Genomic DNA, 19,473 nt, shown 5'->3' on the forward strand with positions numbered 1-19,473 from the left:
TTTTGCGAGAGATGGTGTCATACCCCAAAATTTGCCCACCATATTCAAAAATTCAAATTATTTCAAAATTGGATTTTTTATAAAATTTTGAGGTCATTCACATTGACGTCTTGAATTTTATAAATATTCGATTTAAAGTCTATTTTAAAATATAATAATTTACTCTTAAATTATTTATATTTTAATAAATAGCAAAATGTTTTCCCATGCTTCATACACTTTCAATTGGCTTTAATTTCAAATAAATAATATAGCACAATTGGTAAAGAGGTAACACTTGCAAGTACAAAGTCTCGGGTTCGAATCCCACTTCTAACACTTTTTTCTTTTATTTGTTTCTAACTATAGTAATAATTTTATTTTCATTTATATTAAAAAATCACAAAAAATCATTTTTTATCATTTTATTTTTAATTTTCGTATTAATTAAATAGGCATTTTTTAAAATAAGCAATTTAAACTTTTTATGCATTTTTAGTCAAAAATCACCAAAAATCATAAAATATTCAAAAATACAAAAAAAGAAGTTTTTAATCTTATTTGTCCTATTTTTAGCATTTTTTAAATTTAGGGAACAAGTCAATCTTATTAAATTGGTTTGATTTAATTTTTTATTAGAATTAAAACAAATTGATTTTTGGGCTTTGATTTGGTCAATAGTTTTACTATAGTTATTTTTCTTCTAACCTAATTCATGATGATAAATAGGACTAACAATTCTAACCCTTACTCCGACTCTCTCTCTTCTCACAAACACAAAAAATATTTTCTCCTACTTCTCCTTCTTCAGGGTTGCAATTCCGGTTGCAGCACAATAATAAATTTTTTAGCTTATCAGTCGAATTCTGAAACTACTTCTCCCTCAAAATCGCAAATTCCTCTTTTTTCTATTTTATTTGATTTAATTTCTATTTTCATATTTTCAAAAAAATCTAAAAAAAATTGTAGTTTCGTGTTCTGATTTTATTTGATTTATAATCAGGTTTTTATATTTTTTTGATTTTAGTTTAATCACTTTTCTATTTTTCCATTTATTTTCTTAACTGTAACATTGTGTTGGTTTATGAACAAGTTTTCTATGGATTGACCAAGTGGATGTACCCCAATTGCTTTTTGGCCAAAAACATTTTGGTATTTGGCCAAATCAAGGTTATTCATATTTGGCCAAAAACCTTTTGGTATTTGGCCAAATCAAGGTTATTTGTAATTTTGTCCATAATTTAATTTTCTAAACCCAATTCTTTTCTTGTGTTATTATTATTACTATTACTAATATTTTTATTCTTATTATTATCTTATTTTTACAAGTACTCATTTGGCCAAAGGGGAGCAGGTGTCAATTCTTCCTTACACTTATTTGTTTGCTTCATTGCCCTTGAAAACTCTGGTAAAATCTCTTTTTTTAACCATTAATCCTAAAATATATATAATAGGTAAATGTTGTCCATTTTCATGAATTAGGGTTAGGATTTTATCACATTCTTTATTTTTTGGCTAATAATTATTTTTAGGCTAATAATTATTTTTAGGCTAATTAATTTATTTTTAGGCTAATAATTATTTTTAGCCTAATAATTATTTTAGGCTAATTAATTTATTTTTGGGCTAATAATTATTTTTAGGCTAATTAATTTAATTTTAGGTTCGTTAGCCTTGTTTTCAAAAAACCTTTTTGTTGTCTTTTCGCTCTCCTTTCAATTTTATCTTGCTTTTATTTTCGCGCTCAACTCTTCCTCTATATTGTAACTGCACCAAAGCCTTGTAATATCTGCAGGTGTTTATTGTAATAGATTTAGGTTTTTAATTTCCGCCTTTACTTTATTGCCTTTATTTTTCTGCCTTACATGTGTTTATTGTAATAGCGTAGGAACTTTTAATTCTGTCTTTGTTTTTTATTTTTAACTGTGTGGTTAGTAATCCTAGGGAGTGCAAGCCTTGTTAAAATGAATTAGACCACTTATTTACAAGATAAATATCTGAACTTAACCACATGATTGTGCCACACACACACACCTTTAGGGTAACCCTTCTTATGCTGCCTGTTGCCTTTTAATTACGATTCTAAAATAGTCAAGTCCCTCGATTCCGAGGATACCTAAAGCAAATGCTGCCTTAATTCATTGAAATCATCATAAGATTTTTTTCCCTCGATGTTGCCTCGGAAATAAGATGATTGTCCCATTGCTAAGGTATTCTCGCATGTTGCCTAAAATGACTATTATATCCTTCCCTAAGACTACTTGCCCTCTTCATGGCAGGGACAGTCTTGTGGCGAACGATAATTTCGATGACCCTTTTTAAATCCAATGAAAGGACTACCTGCCCTCTTTATGGTATGGATAGCCCTTTCCCATTAAAGTCTAAAAGAACAATTTCAAAACTTAGGGTAGTTGCTACTAATTGCTTGCTCTAAATTCAAAATCTTTTTCACACTCTCTTTTCAAATACTTTCAAAAAAGGCTACGCTTATTTACAAGCTAAAGTCCTTGAACAAAATTTTTTTTTCCCACATTTCAAACATTTTTGAAAACAAAAGTGAGCTAAGCAATTAAGAGCCCGTGGATAACCATGAATACAAAGGGTGCTTACACCTTCCCTTTGTATAACTTACCCCCCAAACTCAAAGTCTTTTAAAAAGGTTTTTTTCTGTTCTTTTAGCCTTTCTATAAATTGGATAAAATAAAAGTCAGTGGCGACTCTTGCTATCCGCAACATTTCAAAAAGTCAGTTCTCCCACCGTATTACAGAACTGGCGACTCTGCTGGGAATGCTTTCGAATAAAAAGAGGGGTTACCTTAAAGTTTATGATTCATTTAATTGTTTTCACTTGTTTGATTTGATTGCTTTATCTTTAAAGGCTGTTTTGGGTATTCTGTTGTGTGAAAGATCCTACACCAGGATCTAGTGTACCTTATGTATGTGGCAATAGACCAAGGGGACTGTACGACATGTATCGATATGGTTGATCTGGTGGCCACCGTTAGTGTGACGCTTTGGTTTGTCCTGATGGCCCTTGAAAGTGATCGATGAGACATTTGGCTGCCGCGTGGTGTCATTAAGCACTAATTTGCCCTTAGAACCCTAGTTGAACTTGACTTTGGCCTATAGGAAGTAGCGAGATGGCTGGCTTTGGATTCCTGACTGAAGCCGGTTGATACTCGATGCTACACTCATTGAGATTGGACTCTAGGGATGTTATTGGCTGGCCGATCGAGTGCCATGTTGAGATAATGCCCGCGAGAAAGATCAGGGATATGAGCACCATATGTATATCCGAAATGTCTCTGGGTGTTTTCAGATATGCATATCCAAACTAATTTTTTTTTAAATTTGTTGTGGTTTGTTCAAAAATACATCTTTGAAGAACAATTTGAAGTTTTCATAAGTGTTTTTCACCCTATAAAGATGCACTCAGAAATTAAAAATCACATCTTCACAATCCCGAAATGTTGATTCATGAACCTCGGATCTTTGGGTCATGTGAACAATAAAGTTAGTTGACCCATCATAATAAATTTATTGCTCTTAAGGTCGTTTATTTTTAAGGATAAAGCTAACATGTGCCCTTGGGGCACATGTTAAGAAACCTAAATATAGTAAATTTATATTGGAAAACGTAATAAACACATTAATTATGAAAAGTTTATGAAAACAATGCACAATTTTTAAATAAAAATTTCTACATTTAACTCTTAACATGTGCCCTAAGGGCACATGTTAGCATGACCCTATTTTTAATAGTCTCCCTTACTAAATCCTTTAGTATATGGTCACTGAGTAACCAAACACAATTTGGTACCCAAGAATCATCACTAACACAGACTAGTATTTAACAATGGACTTAAAGAGATGTCCCTCAAATGAACTTAACAAAAACAAGATTAAAGAAAGAAACGGTTGGTTTTATTTCTCTCACGAGCAAACTACCTCTCCGGCTGGGGTGCTCCATTTATTACCATCGGTGAGAGGTTGCGATCATTCACCTTCTTAATATTGTAACTTGTTCACCCGAAAAAGTAAACGGTTCATTATTGTTGGGAGTTAGGGAGCAATAATCTCCACCTCTACATTAAACTATAACACTGTCACCGATTTATATTAATTATAACTTTTCTTCATAAATAATTGTACATGGAATGCATATTTTATTATTGATAAATAAAAACTATGAACTTTTTTTATTAGTAAAGTGTATTTTACATATATTTCATACAAATATTTTTAAAAACATAAGATATTAATTATAATTTTTTTACATAAATTTTCACATACAGAAACAATATTTTGGCATTAATATATATAAAATAAAAAGTACGATATAAATATATGTCATAAGTAATGTGTATTTTAAATATATTAGAGATTAAAGAGGGGGAATTAGCTGAGTTAATTCTCCCCTTCTGATCTTTCTTAGAATCTGAACTATGGAGGGTATGTCTTCTTCTCGGTTGGTGACAATTAATAGAGAATCAGAAGAGCATTATGAGAGACGAAGATCTATCGAGTCATTTTGTAAGCGACATATTATCTGGTGATGGAGGGTAGCTGACATGGCTTCTGAAACTTGGTCAGATTCGGTGATTTGGACATGTACTTTCAGTCTGGTAGACAAAGTATTATCATTAAGACTCACGTTATAGTTTAGGAAGATGGTGAGGACAGCACTTCCTGCATGAAGTGTAGTTAGAACAGTTCCTATGACAATATTTTCATAGTGGAGGTAGCTGGAGTCCAGTAGAGCTATTTTGCAAAAGACAAGTTGGTTCTTACTTCCATGAAGAGAAAGAATGAGTCTGAGAGCCCCAAAACATAAGGTTGTATATCCTTCAGTCTTCCAGTGGTTTATGAGATACTCAAGAATCTCTAGATCTACGTACTGCTCTTGGTTTGTAGCTCTTAAGCTGCATTGGTCCAGTCGAGATGATTGGACGTATTCTTTCATATGAGGGCGATTTGTAGAGATAAGATTTCAGATGGATCTAGTGACACTTTGTCTTTTGAAGATGTTGTACGAACTTAATAGAGGAGGTATTGTTTCGACAATTAGAGCATCTTCTGGAACATGAGAGTACTCAATAAGGCTTTCTATTTTATGAGAATTAGTCTTTTATAGAGTTTTGGTAGCGATAAAGAAGAAGTAGTAGCAATAGGTTGAGTGTTTGGTTCAGGTGTATCCATGTTTAAGTGATTTTCTCCCTTACTCACTCTCTTTATTATATTCATACCATATGCATCCCTTTTTTCTGTACAGACTCTGATACCACACTATAAAATTAAGTTTTTAGGCAAGAAGAATAAACAATAAATTTTAGTTTGTTAGTGTAAACTTAAGTTTTTAACCAACAACAGTCAACAATAAATTTTTGGATCAGTTGAGTTTTTCTTGGTCGAATAATATATATATATATATATATATATATATATATATGATACAAACAAAGTCAGGTGATTTTACTAAGGTCAGCAGAATGTTAGAATCAATCATAATTGAATGAAATTAGACAATTTGACTTTAAACCTTTTTATTGTAAAATAACTATAAGGATCAACAAGAACACTTCGAGAGGAGATCGAAAACACTCAAACTGTTATTGATTTATATGTAAAATAAAGTTCTCGAGTCAGGTCGAGAAAGCATAGGAGTTTCTTACATATCTATCAAAATACAATTTCCAAATAAAAAGAATGTTCATGTATTCCACATCCATTATTGTCACATTTACTTGAGAATATTACATCATTTTGAGATTTCCAGATTTACATGACCACAACATGTCAAATCATCAACCACTCCCTAAACCTTTTGATTTTAATTTTAAAAATTGTTTTATAAAGAAAATATGAAAAAAATTCTTAATGACCCTATTTTCAAAAATAATTTCTTAAAAGAAAAAACAAAACAAAAAAACTTGTTTGGTAAGTATTCATTTCAAAATATATTTAAAAACTTAAAATGAAGATGTGTTTGAGATATTTATTAATTTAATTAGTCTTGAAGCTCTCTAAATTAACTTAAAGTTTCATTTTAGTTTTTTTATCTAACAAATATTATTTTTTAATCTTTGAATATTATTGTATAAGTTAAATTAATATTTTACAATTTAATATTTTATGTTAAAATTTGCTAAAAAAAAGGTTAACTTGTATTTACATGACACTTCAGTGGAGAAAGTAGATAGAGTAGGTTATCAATCTCATTTTACCCAAAAAAAAATTAATTAAAAATGAGTAATTTTCTCCACCTTCATCTTTTTCTCCTCCATCCTCACAATCTAACAATTTAAGCGCTAATAAACTTTTTAAATAAGAAGTGATGATGGACGAGAAGAAAATTAAGATTTATTAGAGCTTAAATGTTTGTTGGATTATGAAGAAGATGGAAGTGAAGATGGAGGACAAGAAGATGAAGGTGAAAAAAATGACTCATTTTTTAATTATTTTTTTTGGGTTAATTGAGATTTTGGTGACTCAACTTGTCTAATTTTGTTAACTAGATCCCGGCATACACACAAATTAACGCTATTGGACAGCTTAACAAAAAGGATCAAGTTTACTAACATAATTGTTAGAACATTATGTCAATATTTCAATATAGGGAGATGAATTTGAAAAAGTTCTTTGAGTCAAGTCTCACATTGTTTGTTAGTTGAAAACATTCCTTAGTCTCGTATTATTTAGGTGACATATCTTAACTAACTCACTTTATTATATAAAGACATTCTTTGTTTCATAAAACTCCTTTTATTGAGTTTTACCTTCCCCATTCTCATAACTCCGTGTTTTTCGAATTATCGGAGCGTCATCTTCTTCCCATTTTTTGTACTCGTTGAATTTTCTGAGTATTTTTTTGAATTCTCTTTAGAGAATTATGTTAATTTATATTCGTTTGAGTTGAGAAATTATCAGATATAATATTTGGATTCACTTTAGAAAATTAATTGAATTTTTCTTTGTTTAAGAAATTATTTTGAGTGGTCAAATGACCATTATTGAATTCTCTTTGGAGAATTATTGGAATTTCTCTTGGTTTGAGAAATTATTATTACTGGTTGATAAACTTGATACTACGAGTGGTATTTATACTATATTCGAATGGTCTTTGCACCATTTGAGGGTGTATTTCTAGACCGATTATCTGCCGTACAAGTAGGAATCGTACAATATAGAACCAGACTGTTTTATCCTGGAGGCATCTTGGTAATTAGACTGCTTTGTATATTTTTAGGCAGTGCAGCAAAACATCTTAAAGAGAGTGAACTATTCCGCGACTCACCCCGATAAGTTCTTTTGTGGGTATTTTCAAAAATCCAAAAACAACAATTTTAAGATGTTCAAAAAACTGCCATGGCTATCGAATAAGTTATTGGTAATTCTACGGTCGTTATCTCTGACAAACAATTTGAGTTTAAGTGTTCTCGCATCAAACATTGGCAAGCTAAAATGAAAATTTTCTTAACCTTAAAGAAGGTTGCCCGCATTGTGACTGATGATATTTCTATTGTTCTTTCTGGATCAACCGAACAACTAATGGTAACAAAACTGTGAATTTAAATGGAATTGTTAACTCATCTAAATTGGACTCTGCTACAAAAGCTAAAGTAGATGATTTACAACTCAAAAAAGAAATATCCATCTAGAAAGATAATGATTATCTTTGCAAAAACCACATTCTAAACGGTCTCGCCGACGATCTATATGATTACTACAGTAACTGCAAGACTGCTAAACAGGTTTGATAAGCTCTGGAAAAGAAATATGATACTGAAGAAGCTGAAACATAGAAGTATGTCGTTAGCCGTTACCTAAAGTATCAGACAGTATAAATGAAAGGTCTGTGGAGGTTCAATGTTACAAACTTCAAAATATTGGTTATATGATCATCACAAAAGGTATGTGTTTAGATAAACAATTTCAAATTGCTTTTATTATTTACAAATTTCCCCTAGTTTAAAAGTTTTTTGAAAATTTTGCTTCACCATAAAACAAAAGAATTTTTAATTGAGAGTCTGATTATTCGCCTTCGGGTTGAAGAAGAATCTCAGAGACATGATCAAAAAATAAAAAGTCTTGTCTATTTCAAACAATAAAAAGAAATTTGGTGAAGTTCTGAAGCCATTTGGAAAATGATTACAGAATCAAGACCGCAATGTTGTGAACCGAATTAAGAATGAAAACCCTCCAAGGGCCCCAAATTACTTCAATTGATAAGCAACAACCACCACCAAAAAGGAATTACACCGATGTTTTCTCTTTCTTCAATTGTGAAAAACTAGGTCAAATGATTAAGAAATGTAAGATCATGGTTAAACCTTGTGATGCCTCAGATGCACATGTTAACCTGATTGATGAGCAATTTATTGCTTTGAACACTGAAATCAACATGATTGGTGATTTTGATGGTTGGTGGTTAGACATTGGCTCCTCTCGTCATGTATGTTATGATCGTGTAATGTTCAAACCATACAAGAATAAGAAAGTGTTGTTGGGAGTTATCCACACCAAAAACTCCTTTTGTTAAGTTTTTCCTTCCTCACTCTCATAACTTAGTATCTTTCAAATTATTGAAGCTCCAAATTCTCCCCCTTTCTTTCTACTCGTTGAATTTTTCGAATATTTTCTTGAATTGTCTTTAGAGAATAATGTTAATTTCTCCTCGTTTTAGTTGAGAAATCATCAAATATACTTTTTGGATTTACTTCAAAGAATTACTTGAATTTCTCTTTGTTTGAGAAGTCATTTTGAGTGGTCAAATGACCATTATTGAATTCTCTTTAGAGAATTATTGAAATCTTTCTTGGTTTGAGAAATTATTACGACTAGTCGATATATCAGATACTACGAGTGGTATTTATACCATATTCGAATGGTTTTTGTACCGTTAGAGAGTGTAATTTAGACCAATTATCTATCTTGCAAGTATTAATCATACAATATAAAATCGGGCTATTTTATTCTGGAGGCGTCGTGGTAATTTGATTGCTTGACATATTTTTGGGAAGTGCTGCAAAACGTCTTAAAGAGAGCGAACTGTTCCGCGACTCACCCTGGTAACTTCTTCTATGGCTATTTTCAAAATTCTAAAACAAAAATTTTAAGATGTTCGAAAAACTACCATGGCTATTGAAGAAGTTATAGGTAATTTTGCGGTCGCTGTCTCTGACAAACAATTTAAGTTTGAGTGTTCTTACTTCAAACGTTGGCAAGCTAAAATGAAAGTTTTCTGAACCTTAAAGAAGGTTTCCCGCGTTTTGACTGAGGACATTCTTGTTGTTCTTTCTAGATCAACCAAACAACTAATGGTAACAAAACTGTGAATTCAAACGAAATTGTTAACTCATGTGAATTAGACTATGCTACAAAAGCTAAAGTAGATGATTTACAGCTCAAAAAATAAACATTCATCTGGAAAGATAATGATTAAAGTTTGAATATGGAAGTTCCTTTTACTAGGGAAGAAATCAAGATTGTAATTTCGGACATCAATGGGAACAAAAGCCCAGGACCTGATGAGTTTAACTCTAATTTTTTTTAAAGGAATTGGCATACTTTTGAACCTGTGCTAGTGGTCTTTATTAATGAATTTCATTTTAGTGCCAAATTACCTAAATCCATATCTTTTTCTTTCTTAACCCACATTCCCAAATCTAAGAACCCTCAATCATTGAATGACTACATACCTATTTGTTTGGTAGAGTGTTTTTACAAAATCATAGCAAAGATACTAACTACTAGGGTTAAACAAGTTTAAGGATAAATAATTTCTAACAATCAATCAACATTCATACTTGGTAGACAAGTTTAAGATGGATTCCTAGTTTTGAATGAATTGATTGACCTAGCTAAAAGGGAGAAAAAAGAATGCCCAATTTTGAAAGTAGACTTTGATAAGATATATGATAGGGTGAATTGTAACTATCTAAGAGAATTACTTAGAAGGTTAGATTTTGGTTTAAAATGGAGGGTTTGGATGGAGGTTTGTTTATTCTCAAGGTTAGTAAATGGCATCCCCTCCAAAGAGTTCAATGTGGAGTGTGGGCTAAGTTAGGGTGATCCATTATCACCATTTATGTTTTCAATAATAGCATACGGCTTAACAAAGATTGATCAAGAAAGTTTTGGATTAAGGGGATTTTTCAGGGCTTTAAAGTCAATGATGTTGTTTAGTTTCTGGAGAGCTAATTGGTTGGGAGATTAATCCTTAACTTCTGCTTTTCTTGACCTTTTTCAATTATCCACAAGCCAAGATGGATCCATAGAAGAAATGGGGGAAAAGATTGGAAATGATTGGACTTGATAGCTTGATTGGAAATAAGATCTATTACCTGAGTTGATTCAACAGAGGGAAGAATTGATAAGCCATTTATTAAATGAAGATCTAATTCATGATATGTCTGACTTCTTTGAATGGAAGAAAGAACAAGATAAAATATTTGCTGTCAAATATTTGTATAAGGATGCTAAAACATCAATCATAGTTGTCCAAGGAAGTTGGTTCGAAGAAGGAGTAATTATTGCTCTCAATGTTGTATGGAAGACAAAAGTTCCACAAAATGTGAAGCTTTTTAGTTGGAAAGTAATTCAAGACAGACTTCCTAGCAAGGTTCAGTAGGCTCGAAAAGGGATGTTTCAAGATCATACTATTATTAATAATGTTAATTGTGTTTTCTACTGCCAAGAAGAGGAAACTTTGAGTCATGTTCTGTTTCCTTGTGCTTTTTTAGCAGGAAAGTTTGGCATGATGTGAAAACTTGGACAAGCATTGATCCAAAGGCATGCCAATCAATTTGGGAAGGCTTTTTAAAGTATAGACATCAGGTAAATGAAAAGTCAAAAAAGGAAAGGAAGGCGTGGCGTGGTTGGCAGCTTGTTGTAGTTTGTATACAATAAGAAATAACGTAATCTTCAAAGAGAAAACTTGCAATTTGGAAGGCATCATCCTTTCAATTAAAGTAAAAATATGGATGCGAAGTATTATAGGTTTAAAATCCCCAAAATGTATTAATTTTTATGATATGTATGTACCTTATTTAGATAGTTTACTCCCTCCGGCCTTATTTATAAGCCCTGCATCTTGGTGGGGCGGACATGATTTTTATGTCAATTTCACTTGGCAGGCTTGGCAGCTCATTTTTTGGCCAGCATAACGCAGGACGGGCGTGGGCGGAACGGGCGGCCCGTTTTGCCACCCCTAGTGTTATTGGATAAAATTCAAAAATGTGTGCCACTTATCATTAACTTTAATTTATATGATTCAAAATATTATTATATTAATATATGTCATTAATGAAGTTTATACAATTAAAATAATGTTCGCCCAATTAAATATTAGAAAAATTATTTGTTATTGATGTCATTTCACAAATATATGTTATCAATGTAAATAGGATATATATATATATATATATATATATATATATATATATATATATATATATATATATATATATATATATATATATATATATATGGGAAAAAAAGTGTATTACTTATTCAATTGTAACATACTACTATTATTTATAATCAAATATTATTAGTATTAAATTCTATTGATTCTGATATTTTTGTAAATGATACTTAAACCAAAATAATATTTGTATACGAGACAAAATCTATTATCGATCTAAATATTTTTATATACGAAAAATGGTATTTATGATCCAAAAAAATTTTATTCAAAAAAGATATGCGGGAAAAAATCTATTATTGACATAAACATTTTTATGTAACGATACCTAAACATAAATAATATTTGTATATGGGAAAAATCTATTAATGATCTAAATATTTTTATATATGAAAAATGATATTTGTGATCCAAAAAATTTTGATTAAAAAATGGTATATGGAAAAAAAATCTATTATTAATTTAAATATTTTTATATACAAAAATTTATTATTGATCCAGATATTTTTTTAAATGATACCTAAACATAAATAATATTTGTATACGGGGAAAAAATCTATTATTGATATAAATATTTTTATATACGAAAGATAGTATTTATGATTTAAAAATTTTGATTCAAATTTTATTTTTGTTTTAAAATAAATATATTTGTTACTAGTTTTTTAATGAAAATATAACGTGTGTATAATTTCCATTTATATATATACAATTTTCTTCTATATTCACTTCTTAAATAATGTTAATATACATTTATCATATTTTTATTAACAAATAGAATAATCCATATTTAAAAAATTGTAGGTAAATTTTCTTGTATTAAAAATACAAGACGATTCATTTTTTTTAAATTAAAAGGACGATCCATTTTAACTTCCCCGGAAATTGATAATTTTCTATCGATTTTTAAATTTTCTTATATAAATAGGTACATTTATTTACGAAAGAGTTCTTGTAAAAATGAAAAAGTTTTCACTTGAGTCAGAAAGGAAAAAATCCCTGGTGAAAAATTTTTTTCTTCATATTTTCATTTTGTTTGTTTTTTCAAATGAATGAAGCAAAGAAGCAACATTGATTCCCCTCCCAGCCCCCTTTTGCCCCTCCGCCGCAATCCGCTACTTTCCGCTCCCAATCGCCGCCACATCACTACACAGGTAGTTACTACCATTACTCTTTCAAGATCCACTATTTTCTTCACAATATTGTCTCTTAGATTGAACAATGAACGTTAATCAGAATATTTAACCATCTCACACAGGCAAAACTTCCATTTAGCGTTCATCGATAATGGCGAGATGGGACGCAATCCTATCTCTTCCCGTTCAAAACCCTCCCTCCTTGGAAATTTCTTCCGATGACCTAGTTTGGTCCAAAGTGGAAGGCTGGCATGATAAATTAGATAGAGTTGCTATAATCCCGTTTGCTAGGGTTGCTGATTTTGTTAGAGGTGAATCTAATAATAAAGAATGTCCTACAAGATTTCATGTTGAAGCTAGACGGCGTCGCCCTCCGTCTTTCAAGCAAAAGGTTGATGGCATACTAGAGTATATTTTGTAAGTTGTATACTCTCTTATTTGATTGATATTGTTTGATTATGCGGTGAAGAAATTGATTCGGTGTGAATTGATTATGAAATTGATTATGACTTTAAGTGAGTTGAGTTCAAGTGATTTATGTATAAATTGCAAAAGTGAGTTGAATAGGAAGTTTCAGTATAAGAATCACGTTTAAACTCAAAAGCTATAAATCCTAGGTTCAAGTAGAATTAGTTCTGGATAGCAGAATCAATTCTACTTAAGAGTAACCAAACATTTCAAAATCAATTTTACATATCCAGAATCAATTCTAAGTGCTCAAATTGTGAAACTAAATATACATTTTGTATTTCGTTCAAGTTTAGATGTTTATTCCATCTTTATGTAGGTATTGGTGTTCCTTTGGTCCGGATGACCATAGAAAAGGTGGAATTGTTAGACCAAGTCGTAGTACGTATGTTCCAAAGAAGAAAAATGCTGGTCGACCAAATACCAAACGTGGTTGCACTTGTCACTTTATTGTGAAACGTCTTATAGCTGAACCTTCGGTTGCTTTGATTATATATAACGATGATAAGCATGTTGATAAAAAGGGTGTGCCGTGCCATGGTCCACAGGATAAAAAGGCTGCTGGAACAATTGCTGAGTTTGCTCCGTATATTTCAGAAGATCTCCGACTGCGGGTTTTGTCTCTTCTATATGTTGGAGTGTCGGTGGAGACCATTATGCAGAGGCACAATGAATCAGTCGAGAAACAAGGTGGTCCAAGTAACCGTGATGACCTTTTGTCTCAGCGTTATGTTCGAAGACAAGAGAGGGAAATACGCCGTTCTAGTTATGAGTTAGATGCTGATGATTCAGTTAGTATCGACAAGTGGGTTGGAATCCACCAGAATAATGTTTTCTTCTATGAAGATTTCTCTGAGTCTGATCCATTTATTTTGGGCATTCAAACTGAGTGGCAATTGCAACAAATGATTAAGTTTGGGAACTGTGCTCTTCTCGCATCTGATTCAAGATTTGGTACAAATAAATTAAAGGTCTGTTGGCGATTTTCTCACTTGATTCTAAATAACCAGAAATATACTGTTTTCATTGAGTTTCAAAGAAACTAACATCAAGCGCATTCGTAAATTTTATGTAGTACCCTGTTCATAGTCTTCTAGTATTCAACTCAGAGAAGAAGGCTATTCCCGTTGCTTGGATAATCACACCAAGGTTTTCATGTTTGGATGCACATCGATGGATGAGGGCTCTGTATAATAGAGTTCACACAAAAGATCCTAATTGGAAGCCTGCTGGCTTCATAGTAGACGACCCACATTATGATATCCTAGCAATCAGGTGGGTTCAATATATCTATTAAATCATATAATTTTATTAATGATTAGGGTCCTGTTTATGAAATATCAATTTTATGCAAAGAGTTGGTTGAAATGGAACGTGCTTAATATTTTAAGGGTCATGCTAACGAGTGTCCCGGGGGCACTCTTTAATGATACCAAATAAAGGAAATATTATTTAGAAAAGTCAATTATTTCAAATTTCAACTTATTGAATACACACATTTCCCAAAAACCTTGCCACTTTAAGCACTTAAAGAGTCCTCATGGGGCACTTGTTAGCATTTCCTATATTTTAAATATAGATTCGTATTGGCCCAGATTATTTAGTGACTTCTTCTCGTGCTCTCCTTTTTCGTCATACCCAAAATCAACCATTTCATTTATCCCCTTGTGGCTAATTATTACAAAGTTGTGCCTAAACTTTACATTTTTGAGTGCAAGAGATGGGTAGATTGGATAGAAAATATTGTTTTGTTCTTGATCTGGCCATATGAGATATAGTGTTGCCTTGTTTGCTTCTTTGACAATGCTGATGGCTGGTCATATTTTAATATAGTAATCTATTTGGCATCCGGGACTGAGACCTTGTGTTGAATTCAATGTGTTGCAATGTATTACTTAACAAATATTTATATTCAATCAATTTCTCAGGGACGTGTTTCAGTGCTCAGTATTGATAAGCTTCTGGCGAGTTCGGCATTTATGGCATAAAAACATAATTAAGCGTTTGGAAACTGGTATGCAAATAAAAATCTCCAAACGGCTTGGGTGGATAATGGATAATATTTTCCGTCGTCAAGGAACCATGTTACTCTTTGAAGATTTTGTAGAGGACTTCATTGATGAATCCAATTTTATGGACTATTTCAAGGCCACTTGGTATCCTAGAATGGGTTAGTAACTTGCTAATATCTTTCTAGATACTAGAATGTTACCCTTTTTCTTATAAAATTGAGAAATAGTAGTATATCCCCCAGCCTGTTTTGTTAATTTGTTAACTATTTGTGTGACTACTCCCCGTACGTTGCACAACCTATATAATAATATTTCCCAGATATTTCCTGAGTATTCTGTTCATTCAATGTCATCATGTTATGTACACTGGACTTATTCTTTCCTTTTGGTGTAGGAGTATGGGTTGATGCCCTTAGAACTCTTCCTCTTGCTAGCCAAGAGTCTTGTGCAGCGATGGAATTTTACCACAACCAACTGAAGATCAGGCTGTTGAATGAGAAAGACATCAGTGTTTATCAGCGTGCTGATTGGTTGGTTGACAAGATAGGTACAAAAGTCCATTCTTATTATTGGCTTGATGAGTGCTCAGATAAAGATGATTTTGCACGATATTGGAAAGACGAATGGATGAGTGGTTTAACATCATGGCGCAAAGCACTGAAGATTCCAGATGCAGATGTCGTAATGGAAGATGGGTGTGCTAAGGTTAAAGATGAGCATGACCAAGATAAAGCTTATACTGTATGGAATGCTGGTTCAATGTTGAGCATCTGCGATTGTGATTGGGCAATGAATGGCAACCTTTGTGAGCATATCTTGAAAGTTTTTAGTATCTGCCGAAGTCGAGGGTCTGTTCCACCATCCATCAGCTTATTGCAGTACCATCAGGTGCTAAAGAGCATGCTGCGTTGCCCACCTTTTGATTCTTTAATTCGTGATCATGCTGTGTCGTTGGCAGTTTCAGTTCAGAAGCAGTTAAATACACTACTTGACAAAGAAAGTATCCAGGCTGCCGGGGGATCTAATGAGAAGCGAATCGATATTGATATCCATCGGCTGAACTCTATGGTAGCTTCAGCTGCCCAAGATGAAGCCTTAGTTTGTGAGAGGCAAGTCATCAAAGATATTTTATCCCGGGGTGCTGCACGTGGAGTGAGTGATATCATCGGTCATGCGAACATGGATGTTGATGAGACTGTTTCAAATAATAATGCATTACTAGAGAAAAAAACGACGAGTTTACTCACCATAGGAAATGGGATTTCAGCTTCCAAAAATGGTGCTGTTTTTGATGAGATTAATGAAGATATTTGCAAGGATAACAATGGTATGGATGCGGATCCCCCACCTGTAGACACCACCTCATAAATGGAAGCATCTGAAGCATTGTGAAAAGCTTCATAATGGTGCTTTCAAATTGGAGGATGCTAATAGCCACTTGGGCTCTCATTCAACAACCATGGCAGTTGAGCAAGTTGCAGCTGGCATGGTTGAAAATGCAGGAACAATCGAGGTGGATGTGAGCTTGGGATCAAATATATAGATGAGTTTAGGTGTCAATATGGATTTATTCCTTTAACATATCAACCCTCAGTCGCTATAATGTCTAATTCTAAATATAATTTTGGTATGTTGAGGTTACAAGAGGCTGTATGAAGCTGTGTTGGTAGCACTCAAACTTTCTCATAACAATAGGGATGTTCCCTTATTCTTTTTGTCTACAAAGTTACAAACGGATACATGAGAATCTAAATGTATTCAATTTTTTTATGGAGTGGTGAGAATTTTGAGCTGATTAGCTAAATGTAACTTATTTCATTGTAAATACACGGCATCATTCTGTGGGATGTACTTATTCTTTTTATATTAAAGACTCTTTTGACTAATTTAAGACATTAAAAAAGTTAGTTAATTGTTGCACAGGTACAGCAAAAAGTAAAATGTTGTGTAGAGATATTTAATATTGTGGTGTGAGATTAAACATATAATTCTAGAGATATTTGCTATATTGTGGTTATAGATTGATCTTTCAATTAGATATGACATTTGGTCCCATATCCTACCATAAATAGAGTAAAATCTTGCAAAATTATCATGTACATGAATGACCATGGTATCTCTTTTTAGATCAAATGACATTGAGATATCAAATTTAATATAATGATATTTCTGATAATTTTTTATCAATCAAAATTAACTATTTAGTGAAGTTTTATAACACGTTAGTTTTTATACATCTCATTGAGATGACAAATTATTTTTGACTGATGTTAAATTTTATAAACATGATCTATATAATAATATAAAATTTGACATTTAGTGTCATTTGACTCTGACACACACACACACACACACACACACACACACACACACACACACACACACACACACACACACACACACACACACACACACACACACACACACACACACACACACACACACACACACACACACACACACACACACACACACACACACACACACACACACACACACACACACACACACACACACACACACACACACACACACACACACACACACACACACACACACACACACACACACACACACACACACACACACACACACACACACACACACACACACACACACACACACACACACACACACACACACACACACACACACACACACACACACACACACACACACACACACACACACACACACACACACACACACACACACACACACACACACACACACACACACACACACACACACACACACACACACACACACACACACACACACACACACACACACACACACACACACACACACACACACACACACACACACACACACACACACACACACACACACACACACACACACACACACACACACACACACACACACACACACACACACACACACACACACACACACACACACACACACACACACACACACACACACACACACACACACACACACACACACACACACACACACACACACACACACACACACACACACACACACACACACACACACACACACACACACACACACACACACACACACACACACACACACACACACACACACACACACACACACACACACACACACACACACACACACACACACACACACACACACACACACACACACACACACACACACACACACACACACACATATATATATATATACGAGGGATATTCTTACTCCAAGAGTAAGTTATTAAGACTTACTCCTCATCATAACCATTGATTCTTCTCAATCTAATGGTTAAAATTAATGAGTATTATTTTTCTCTCTCCACATTTAATTACTTATTAATTTTAACCATTAGATTGAAAATAATCAATGTCATGATGAGGAGTAAGTCTTGATAACTTACTCCTGAAGTGAGAATACCCATCTTTATATATATATATATATATATATATATATATATATATATATATATATATATATATATATATATATATATATATATATATATATATATATATATATATATATATATATATGAGAAAATGGGTGATGCACTGATAGTGTAAAAAAGTTTTACACTGTCAACCAATCACGACTTTGTTAAGCACCAAGTCATACTTTAAATATTAAATTACTGATATGATGTGGCAGAATAAAATATTTTTATTGGATGACAGTGTAAAAATTTTTTATACTGTCAATGCACTATCTTTTAACTATATATATATATATATATATATATATATATATATATATATATATATATATATATATATTCTAATTCTTTCCGCATCTTAAAATCATTAAGTAAAAAAAAATAATTCTAAGACCTGATGATTACGTGTGTGTTAGCGACCTACAATCCACATTTTTCTTCAAGTCTAGGAGTTGGAAATATAACATTAAAATATTTATCTAACATAAATTTATTTAATAAACTCGTCAAAAGTCGATTGCATGTAGAAATTATGTATATATTGTAAAGGGGAGTATTATGTATAATTATTTTATAATTGAAACACATAACCAATATGACACTCACGATGACACAAAGCAATCATTAGTTTTATCTCAACTACAAATATAATTCACAATTTTAAAAAAAAAAAGGTGCATACACCATGTATACGTATATATTTATAAAAATTGAAAAAAAAAAGATTTTTACCAAAAATATAAGACAGAAAATAATAAATTTATGAAAATCAACAAAATATTCAAACCTAATAAAAAAAAGTCTACATCATCTAGTACGTGTTGACAAATTTGTAAATGACGGGAAGTCGGGAATTATATATTGTTGAGAAATGATACATATGGTCTCTGAATTCTAGGTGGAGTGTCTAGAACAATGTTAATTTAATCTAACAAATATGCTTATGATGATTAATTAAGATACGTGCATATAGAATTCGTTCACACTATTTTAAAACGAGCAAGGTGTATGTCTTAAATTTGACAAGAGAAATATTCAACA

General features: G+C 32.3%; 1 protein-coding gene across 1 annotated transcript; it reads left to right on the forward strand.

The window, feature by feature from the left end:
- Positions 1–12,372: 12,372 nt before the first annotated feature.
- Positions 12,373–16,867, forward strand: LOC131639531 (uncharacterized). Its single transcript, XM_058910025.1, has 6 exons — positions 12,373–12,558; positions 12,663–12,957; positions 13,328–13,979; positions 14,084–14,283; positions 14,937–15,178; positions 15,415–16,867. The coding sequence occupies exons 2-6, from the start codon at positions 12,692–12,694 to the stop codon at positions 16,386–16,388; spliced, it is 2,334 nt and encodes a 777-aa protein (XP_058766008.1). The 5' UTR covers positions 12,373–12,558; positions 12,663–12,691; the 3' UTR covers positions 16,389–16,867.
- The last annotated feature ends 2,606 nt before the right edge of the window (positions 16,868–19,473 follow it).

Source organism: Vicia villosa, linkage group LG1 (genome assembly GCF_029867415.1).
Source record: "Vicia villosa cultivar HV-30 ecotype Madison, WI linkage group LG1, Vvil1.0, whole genome shotgun sequence".
Taxonomy (NCBI): Eukaryota; Viridiplantae; Streptophyta; class Magnoliopsida; order Fabales; family Fabaceae; genus Vicia; species Vicia villosa.

What these genes read in the sequence shown, in the direction of transcription:
- LOC131639531 (XM_058910025.1), top strand. Translation starts at nt 12,692, where the DNA reads ATGGCGAGATGGGACGCAATCCTATCTCTTCCCGTTCAAAACCCTCCC. An exon ending in TATGATATCCTAGCAATCAG is followed by an intron (nt 14,284 to 14,936) that starts GTGGGTTCAATA and finishes TCAATTTCTCAG; the next exon opens with GGACGTGTTTCAGTGCTCAG. An exon ending in CACTTGGTATCCTAGAATGG is followed by an intron (nt 15,179 to 15,414) that starts GTTAGTAACTTG and finishes CTTTTGGTGTAG; the next exon opens with GAGTATGGGTTGATGCCCTT.